General features: G+C 37.9%; 1 protein-coding gene across 13 annotated transcripts; it reads right to left on the reverse strand.

Annotated features, from left to right (window-relative positions):
- Window positions 1-1,315: 1,315 nt before the first annotated feature.
- Window positions 1,316-9,711, reverse strand: LOC111863987 (protein suppressor of hairy wing). Of its 13 annotated transcripts, none has more exons than XM_023850859.2 (11): window positions 9,588-9,709; window positions 8,827-8,997; window positions 6,577-6,696; window positions 6,399-6,491; window positions 6,244-6,315; window positions 4,888-4,974; window positions 4,389-4,448; window positions 4,247-4,300; window positions 4,011-4,070; window positions 3,827-3,925; window positions 1,316-3,386 (listed from the first exon to the last, which is right to left on the reverse strand). In XM_023850859.2, exons 1-11 carry the CDS (start codon window positions 9,594-9,596, stop codon window positions 3,282-3,284), a joined length of 930 nt encoding a protein of 309 aa, XP_023706627.1. In that variant the 5' UTR covers window positions 9,597-9,709; the 3' UTR covers window positions 1,316-3,281. The 13 variants fall into 13 exon arrangements, with proteins under 13 accessions (XP_023706627.1, XP_023706626.1, XP_023706628.1 ...); XM_023850858.2 differs by having other exon boundaries at window positions 1,316-3,390; window positions 9,588-9,708; XM_023850862.2 differs by having other exon boundaries at window positions 3,277-3,386; window positions 3,827-3,921; window positions 9,588-9,711.
- Between the last annotated feature and the right edge of the window lie 3 nt (window positions 9,712-9,714).

A 9,714-nucleotide genomic window follows, 5' to 3' on the forward strand; every position in this document is an offset into this window, starting at 1 on the left:
CAAAGAACATAGTGTCGCATGTTACAACGGAAGATTTGAAAAATTTTATACAAAGAATTATACTCTATTTTCAGTTTTTTTCTTTTAATTTTGATGTGTGCTGCAAAATTGGTTTCCCAGTTCTTCACAGAGTTATTCTGCATTATAAATTCGTTTCTGTTTGTAACACTTGACAAATTTTTGCAGTCCCTGGTGTTACAAAACAGATGGAAGCAATAAAATCATGTGGTCTTCTGCTAGCACTGCTTACACTCTTCGGATTTTCAAATCTTTTGACTAAATAACAGAAGAATGAAAGCATGGCTATTCAATAAATAGCTAGAGGGGCCCCATCTGCAGCGTTAAGACCTTCTGTTAGAGCTACAAAAGATTATTTCCCTTTCTATGGGTGTGAATATACAGCTGCATTGTGCCTGAGATACAGAGTGTGATCTGTTTTCTGTTCGTTCGTAGTGAAATCAAATACTGTAGTTTCACTTCAGCCTATATATACATCAAGCAGATAACAACAAAAAAACGAATGTATATCGAATTTTACTATATATTTTTAACACATTAATCTGCAGAATCTGCAATAAAAGTACTGGCTCGTGGATTAGTTTGGGCATAACTCATACGTATACTCTTTTTGTTTCTTTTCTAAGGGACGCAACAGAATAGGTGTTTTCCCTCACCTGAGGACGGAAACAGATCCAGTTTCCGAAACGTCGTGTTTTTCTTAGTTATCTTAAAAACCAGGACGATGTATAAAGTCCAAAAACCTAATATCTCTTTTTGTTGTTGTTCAATTAGGTATTATTTTAATTCCTCTATTAGTGTTTTACTCAAGTTGGTCTGGTAATTACTACATTCAAAAATAAATATTTAGGACTGTGCATGTGCTTCTACTAGAGGCATATGCGCGCGCGCTTCCACTAGTCGAGTTTAAACATCTGGCTGGCCAAAACGGGGTACTCTGGCCACGACATCCTTACTCATCACTGGCCTGATGGGGCACTTCAGATGCTAAAGGTTAAAATGGATCTTAGAGAGATAGGATGGGATGGTATGGACTGGCTCGATCTTGTTCAGGTGAGGGACAAGTGGAGGACTGTTGTGAACATGCTAATGACACTTCGGCTTTGACACAGTGCTAGGAAGTTCTTGAGTAGCTGCATAACTGGCGGCTTCTCAAGAAGGGCTCCTCAGCTCCATGAGCAGGTGATAAAGGCATAAACACTGTATAACAAGAAGCAAGATGTAGACAGCTTTTTAGAAAATTGTTTGTTGCTGATATTTCTTAAGAATTATGTACAGAAATAGTACAAACTTGTCACTCACTGAACTGGCACAAGTGTCACATTTAATATCTTCAAATCACCTTCATCACAAACAGAATTGGCAAATTCAAACAGTTTTTGGGTGATACATATCACAAAACCAAAAATGAAGGTCATGCTTTGATATGTATATATATGACCTCCATTTTATGCCTCAGGGAATAAAATGCCTAACTGAATATAAGGCAAACCTGTTATTTAACGTTACTTTTGTGAACAATTTTACAACTCATACATGAAGCTGGTACATGTCAGAAGCCAAATAATAACCCGGAGAACTGCATATACAAACACCATTTTACTCATGAGCTTATTAAATATGGAAAAAAATTAAGAAAATGATCTTTAAACATTTCCTGAAGAAACATAAAGACTTAATACTGAAGCTCATAGGACTAAAGTCAAGAACTCCATATTATGGGCCATTTTCTTCCCACAGATCCAATTTTTGTTGATATCCCTGACCTAGATCTCACGCCCTCTCCTTGTACTCGTAAGCAGCAACTCAGCTAATCAAGATGTCCTCTGCTCTCAGACACAAGACAGAACAATTGAGAAATCTGTATTATGAGCTTGAGAGCATCTCGGCACCCACCACATCTTAAGGTCCTACAGCCTTGGGACAGTGTGATCTTGCATGCTTCTTGTAATCTTGAGATTTATGACAGCCAATGGCATTCCTGTTGTCTTATACAGGCTGACCTTCCATAATTCCTACTGAATGACTAATATATCCACCCCCTTCCAAAAAAGAGAAGAGGACGAGAAGAACAAGAAAGGAACTGGTTCACTTTTATTGAAAACTGTACAAGAAAATCAATCACATAAAATATAATACACATGGTAGAAAAAGAACCTTCAGTGATACATGCTAGATCATAATATTAAAACTGCATTCCTTGCACTAATTCTTATGAGAAAATACTCCACACATCCTACCAAAACTGGCAGTAAAGCATGCACCTCAATAGCCAGAATTTGAAACAGAAGAATAATGATAACCAATTAAAACCTAGTGAATCAAATTAACAAATGGCCTGCATTGCACGAATGTGACGGGTTCATGTTACTTTGCATATTTGCATAAATGTGCAACAAGCTGCATTTTCCATATGAATGACAGCATACATGTCACATGCAAACGACTCTTCTCACTTGTGCAAATGCAAATGCATATTTTAATTACTTTTAACTGTAGATGAGAGTTTTCCAACTTTTTTGCCAGTATGCACAAGCATGTGACTTATGAGGTTACTCTTTTGATGGAAACACTTGTTGCATACACTAAACACATATGGTTTCTCAGTGCTATGAGCATTAATGTTTCCTGAAATTTGAGAGCAGAGTATAAACTTGCCCACAGAATTCCCACGTGTAAGGCCCACCACCTGAACACACTCCAACCTCATGTTTTGTAATTTTGTGTCTCTTCAGAGTACATTCCAAAACAAAAGACTGTTCACATATTTCGCACTCATATTGGTGTCAGCTGTCTCCATCAACAGGTATATGTAATTTTGTCTCTTCAGAGTACATTCTGAAACAAAACTGTTTACATATTTCGCACTCATATTGCTGTCTGCTGTCTCCATCAACAGGTATATGTTTTGTAATTTTGTCTCTTCAGAGTACATTCTGAAACAAAACTGTTTACATATTTTGCACTCATATAGCTGTCTGCTGTCTCCATCAACAGCTATATGTTTTGTAATTTTGTGTCTCTTCAGAGTACATTCCGAAACAAAAGACTGTTTACATATTTCGTACTCATATTGGTGTCAGCTGTCTCCATCAATAGGTATACGTTTTGTAATTTGGTGTCTTTTCAGATTATATTCCGAAACAAAATACTTTTTACATATTTTACACTCATACAGCCTGTCTACATCAATCAGAATATGATGCAACTGAAGCTTATGTTTCCATAGTGCTCCTTCATACTTATATTGTACATTGCATATATTACACACACATATAACACTCCTCGGCCTTTTGCTTTCCCTGTAGAATCAGCAGCACAAGTGGCTCGTTCATTAGATTGACTGTCATTACACTGAGGACGGATATCTATCTGAAACAAATACATATGAACAATGATTTCTTACATTCAGTACCATAGCCATGACAGGAAAATTTTGAGCACATGTGTGTCTCTTCAGAGTAGAGTCCAAAACAAAAGACTGTTTACATATTTTGCACTCATATTGCTGTCTGCTGTCTCCATAAACAGGTATATGTTTTGTAATTTTGTGTCTCTGCAGATTATATTCTGAAGCAAGAGACATTTTACATATTTCGCACTCATATTGGTGTCTGCTGTCTCCAGCAACAGGTACATGTTTTGTAATTTGGTGTCTCTTCAGATTATATTCCGAAGCAAAAGGCTTTTTACATATTTTGCAATAATAATAGAGCTTGTCTACATTAATCAGAATATGATGCAACTGAAGCTTATGTGTCCGTAGTGCTCTTTCATACTTATATTGTACGTTGCATATATTACACACATATAACACTCCTCTGCCTTTTGCTTTCCCTGTAGAGTCAGAAGAACGAGTGGCTGGTTCATTAGATTGACTGTCATTACAGTGAGGAAGGACATCTATCTGAAACGAATACATATGAACAATGATTTCCTACATTCAGTACCATAGCCATGACAGGAAAATTTTGAGTACATTATTAACATACCTTTTCTGCGTCTTCTCCCTCATTAACATAATCCCTATCCATCTGCTGATGACCATCACTCTGAAACAAATTGAATGACAGAGAACAGTCACAGGCTCTTGTGAACTGGGTAATGAATATTTAGTTCTCATAAAATGTGGGAAAATCCTGGAGCATATAAGCAAAAAGAAACCCTCAAGCTCTCTACTCCATGAAGTTAGTTTATGGTCAGAATAGTGCTGCTGCATAGAACTTACTTTTCTCTCTTCTTCACTGAAATGATCTGTATTCTTCTGCACAGCAGTTTCACACTGGAATAAATACATAAATGACAGAATGATTTCCCATGTTCAAGATCAGAGTAGTGTTAAAAGACATCCAACTGCATTCTTTTCATACCCCTTCTTCTGCTATTCCTCCAGCGTCACAATTGGTGTCCTCCAGTGGAATTATGTCACTCTGGAACAAATATATTTTAAGAATGATTTTCCTGTTTCATGAACACAACAATGTTTAGTTTCCAACTGCATGTATCACACCTCCTCCACCACTAATATAATTTGCTTCCTCTTGTGGAATTTGTAAAATGTAAATGGTTTGTAAAATGTGCAATAAAACACATTAGAAATTCCTTTATTACTTATGAAGTATAAAAAAAAACTGTTTGAAATGTGATCTTCCATGTTCAGTGCACAACTCACAACACTGTGATACTGTTCTGAAAATTGACTGGCAGGTTTAAATCTGAATATTCCCATTAATAAAAGGCAATGTTTTAGGTTAATTGACTTTTCAGCTAGTCTGTACATTTAGATTGGTTTCCCACCTTCATATGAGAGAGAGATAGAGAGAGAGAGAGAGAGAGTGTGCGTGCATTTCAACTGCATTAGTTTAATACCTCTGCTTCTTCTTCTTCTTCTCCTCCTCCTCCTCCTCCTCCTCCTCCATCAGTGATATGATCTGCATCCTGTAAAACAGTTTCACCCTGGAACAAATATATGTATACGTTTTCATACAGAATGGATTCACACTTCCATGGGGCTGGCACAGGTCAGTCAAAATACTGACTGTGGGGTGGGCAGCCGAGAAACTGGGTTTGATTCCCAGCAATGACAAGAGTTTTCTCTTCCCCGCATCATCCAGACCGGTTCTGGGCCCCATTACCTTTTATCCAGTGGGTACCAATGCTTTTTCCCCAAGGGAGATTTCAGGATAGCGGCATTGGTATAGCTACTGACTACAGGCTGGACAATCGAGGGGTCGCAATTCCAATCCTGGTAGGGTCAAGAATTTTCTCTTCTCCACATCATCCAGACCAGCTCTTGTGTCCACCTCGTATCCAATGGGTAAAGTGGCTCCTTCCCCGGTGGTAAAGCGGCTGGGGCGTGAAGCTAACCACTCACCTCCATCCACTTCCAAGGTCAAAAAACTGTGGATCTATACATCCACTCCCCCACCCACCTTCATGGCGCAGTGTTTAATTAGTTAAGCGCAGAGACAGCTTTACCTTTACTACACAATTTTTGGTTCCTGCAGTAACAAACTGTCTACTGCTAACAGGTTCCATGAATATAAATTACACAGTAGGTCATGAATGAACTAGCAGTCTTTTGTTTTAGTATATCATGTGTATTCTGTGAATAATGATAATACACTGAATGTGGGTATGTGAAGTCAAGTATACAATAAAAAGAAGACAGTTTACATTTGATTATTTACGTGTCATTCATGGGAGATTGTCTTAAACTTGCCGCTCTCAAAGCATCATCTGATAACATGTAGGACTGGAAAAGCATACTACAGAAAACGGGGGAGTTAAAGAATGAAAGCTTACGTAACAAATGTGGAAACTTTCCACTGAACTGTCAACAGGTGTCACAGCAACATTTAAAATATCAAATGCTGAAATGCAGAATTGGCAACTTTTTATTTCCATTCATATGGTCCACATCTTTATCATCACCATCATATCAGTACCATTTCAATATTTCAAACAAATATACAACTAATTTTTAAATATTTTATGTTAAAATTGGTAATAAAATTGTACAGTTTCCTTATATAATTGTCTGGACACCCCTGAAAATGGCCTATGCACTGAAAAATGTTCGTCAATATGATCGTTTATTGATTAAAGGACTTGTTACATTTGATGATGGTTTAAAATTCAACACACGAACAGTGTAACACCAATAATGGCTTCAATTAAAAGCAGTGTCAAAAGAGTTTCAATTGTGAGACATCACACACATACCTCCTCCTCCCCCCTTCCTCCTCCTTGACCTTCAGTATGATAATATGTGTCTTCATGCAGAAATGTGTTCATCTAAAACAAATAGATATGTAAGATTTCCAACTGATAAGCTCCAAACTGTATCAGCACAGCTTCAACTGCATGACATCACACACCTCTCCTTCCCGTCCTCCTCCTCCTCCTCCTTCTCCACCTCCTCTTCTTCCTTCAGTGATGTGATTTGCATCATCTTGTGAAAGACCACCACTCTGAAACAAATACATTTCAAAAGACAGTTTCTGACTTTCATGTCCACAGCAATGTTATGACTCTGAATTACATGATTTCACATACCTCGCCCCCTCCTGCTTCAGCATGATGATCTGTATCTTCGATCACCATCACAGTGTCATCGCTTGTGACTGTCTCGGATGGTAGTGTTTGTCTGTTTCTGTCAGTATTCAATTCAATACTCTTAAAAGAGAAATGATTTTTACAATGAGAACATCTTTCACATTCTAAATGTTTATATCCTATGCTGATAAAATAGTTGGAAAACTTGCTACAAGTTACTTCAAATTTACAGCCATGGAGAGTGTGAGTATAATAAGAAATTAGTGGATGAGTGAAAAACATTCAGAGTAAGTGGGATAAGTGTTCCAAAATCTCATATGTGCAAGAAAGGTAAGGTATAAGACTCTAATCTTGATAAGTGTGAGGAATGCAGGAAGCCATTAAAGGCACGGTAGCAGCATAAATCAGCAATTACTACCTGAGCCAAAACATTCAGTACACAGTGCACAGTGGCTGTGCAAGCTCCATGTCATTGTCTGTATCAGGCGTAATATCATTGTACTCAGCATCAGTTTCACTGTTGAGATGATGTTTTGTTCTGTAGAGATACAAGTGCAATTGCTTTAGTCGTTTAGTTTAGTTCAGCTGAGTGCTACACAAATATGCTAGTGGCCAGTATGTTCTGAACTGATGCCATAGCAAGTAGATATATCTGTTTCTAGCCCTTCCTCTCTTGCCCACTACCTCACCCCGCAAATGTCAAGATTACAGTCTGGCACAGTAAGCCAGATGTGGAGATAGGGTTACACAATATGGAGAATCACTGTAGTGTCGTAGCCCACTTTTGTCCAAAAGTGGGGATAGAACAATCTGGCACTCACAAGGAACAAGATTTCTGAATAACCACTGAAGTGACTGGTAAGGAAACTATAATTAGATTAACAGTGACCTTTACACTGTTGTTTCTGTCTCATTTTTTTGTTCAACACTTTAACCTCCCAGACACAACTCACTACAAAATAACAGCAGCGAACCACCTCTAAATGTTGTTACCTACCAGACTGAACAACTGTCACAACCAAGTGCACCCAGTGCCATAAAGTTTACAGATTAACACAAGTAATTGTAATTTCATCATTCAGATAGAGAACGTGGCTTCCCTCACACAGCAGGGAACCTTTAGTTCTGATATGTGGGTAACCTGTTTACTTTCAAACTTATTTCACTTGGTGAAAATTAAAACATAACCTTTTCATTCAGAATTCTGGGTGTGTTCTATAGAACACAATTTGGATGATGCTAGTGGTAGGTATATGTTGTTATAACTTCAAAATCTCTTAATTATTCCTATGCATTGGTGTTCACAGATCTGGTTCTTGGTCTGGTTTGTTGCATTTATTTTTCACTTCATCTTCTACCTCAGTTTCAGGTTTGTCCATGAATTATCATAATTTTTGTTGGACATTTCCCTGTTATCTAACATTGACAAACCCCACTCTCAGGTGTATACATAGCTGTAGTTTTACTGATGCAGATTACCTAGAGATTCATGTTAGCTCTTTCTGAGGAACTCAACAGAGTACATGCCGCCCACCCCAAGCTGAGAATAGAAACTGATCCAGTTTCTGAAACAGGGTGTTCTTTATAATACCAGATGATAGCCACTACCAGATATCCTGGTTAAAATCTGGAAAACAGACCTGCTGAAGCAGAGGACTTAAGCCCTTGCAGCCTAATGTCGAGTGTTGCGGCACACAACACCATGGCAGACTAAGCTTGGATTTCAAACTGAAACTGATGACATAGCTACAAATACGTTACACAGATGGCAGCATCAATCACGGCCTTGGTACTTTCATAAACTGTGACGATACATGTTTAATATAAAATATAGGCTCTAAGAGTCATGGAATCCATCTTAAATTCAGTTCTCTGGATCTTCAAAGTGCTCAAGAAAAGAAATTTAAAAGAGTTCAAATCCCTTGCTCCCAGACGATCAGCTTGAGAAGAGTGCCGGGCCCACTACACATGACGTTCTATGTGCTTGCAAGTCAGAATAGAGTGAACAAAACGCTTTGATATGCATATAAAATGTGTCAGCTACAGGGCCTAGTTATGGGCAAAGTTTCAGATTCAAACCCTCCTGAAATATTTGGAATAAAAGACAGCCGGACTCACAGTTGAGTTTACTAGTCAGCCCATATCTTTTAATGTTCCTTTTGCCTCTTAATATGAAATGTATATTCTGAAACAAATCCTTGATAATCTACTTTGCCATAGGAGAACTTCAAATGCCATGGTAACACTCACCACATTGTGCCTCAGAGAGGGAAATGTTTCTTCCACCCGACCAAGAACAATTCTTGGGGTCCTTGTTGCCAAACATTGTAGCATATCCAGCACCCTTGCAACACGATGGTCAGTGATTAAATCTAATATGTGACAGTTCATGACTGCTGATAACATCTCACTGATAGAATCCTATGAACATTACATGCAGCAGTCTGTAACTGTTTCCACCAAATAAACAGGATTGATTTACATTACTGACAAATGTTTATAATGAAAGTGATATCTCTCAGTATCAAAAGCTAGCAGTTAACATTTCTAACCAGTGTTTGTTATGTATATCATGGATCAAACTTTTTTTAGTATGCAAATAAACACGTTGCTGCAGTCGAGACAAGCATAAAGGCGAGCCTACTACTCATTAGACCTGGAGTAAGTACATATCTGCATGATAAAAAGTCATTTACAACCTGGCAATGCAATTAGTATGGGCACAACATTATCAAAGTTATAGTGACACCTACGTCATGATTCAGATTTATAAATATGTATATTTTTCTGATGTAATAGGAAATCTACATTACGTTTTATGTCACATGAGAATCCAACAGCATTTGCACTACCTACTTCTTCAATCATACAGTATAGCTTTAGCATCAATAATGCCATTAGAGGTCAAAATATGAACATGCAGTAGAATAATCACTCACTCCCGCTTGTAGAATCCTAACGCCGTCACCACGAGGGTTATCTGTTTTCACATTATTACACAGTTAAATTACCTGTGGCATAAAGCAAATACAGCTGTTACTAGTTACATTTTAAAATCAAAATTGAACTGGTGCACTTTCATCACGCCATAAAGTACAACACAAGCAGGCCCATAATCTAACTCATCTAACCGGCACT

The sequence above is a fragment of the Cryptotermes secundus genome, unplaced genomic scaffold (genome assembly GCF_002891405.2).
Source record: "Cryptotermes secundus unplaced genomic scaffold, Csec_1.0 scaffold279, whole genome shotgun sequence".
NCBI lineage: Eukaryota > Metazoa > Arthropoda > Insecta > Blattodea > Kalotermitidae > Cryptotermes > Cryptotermes secundus.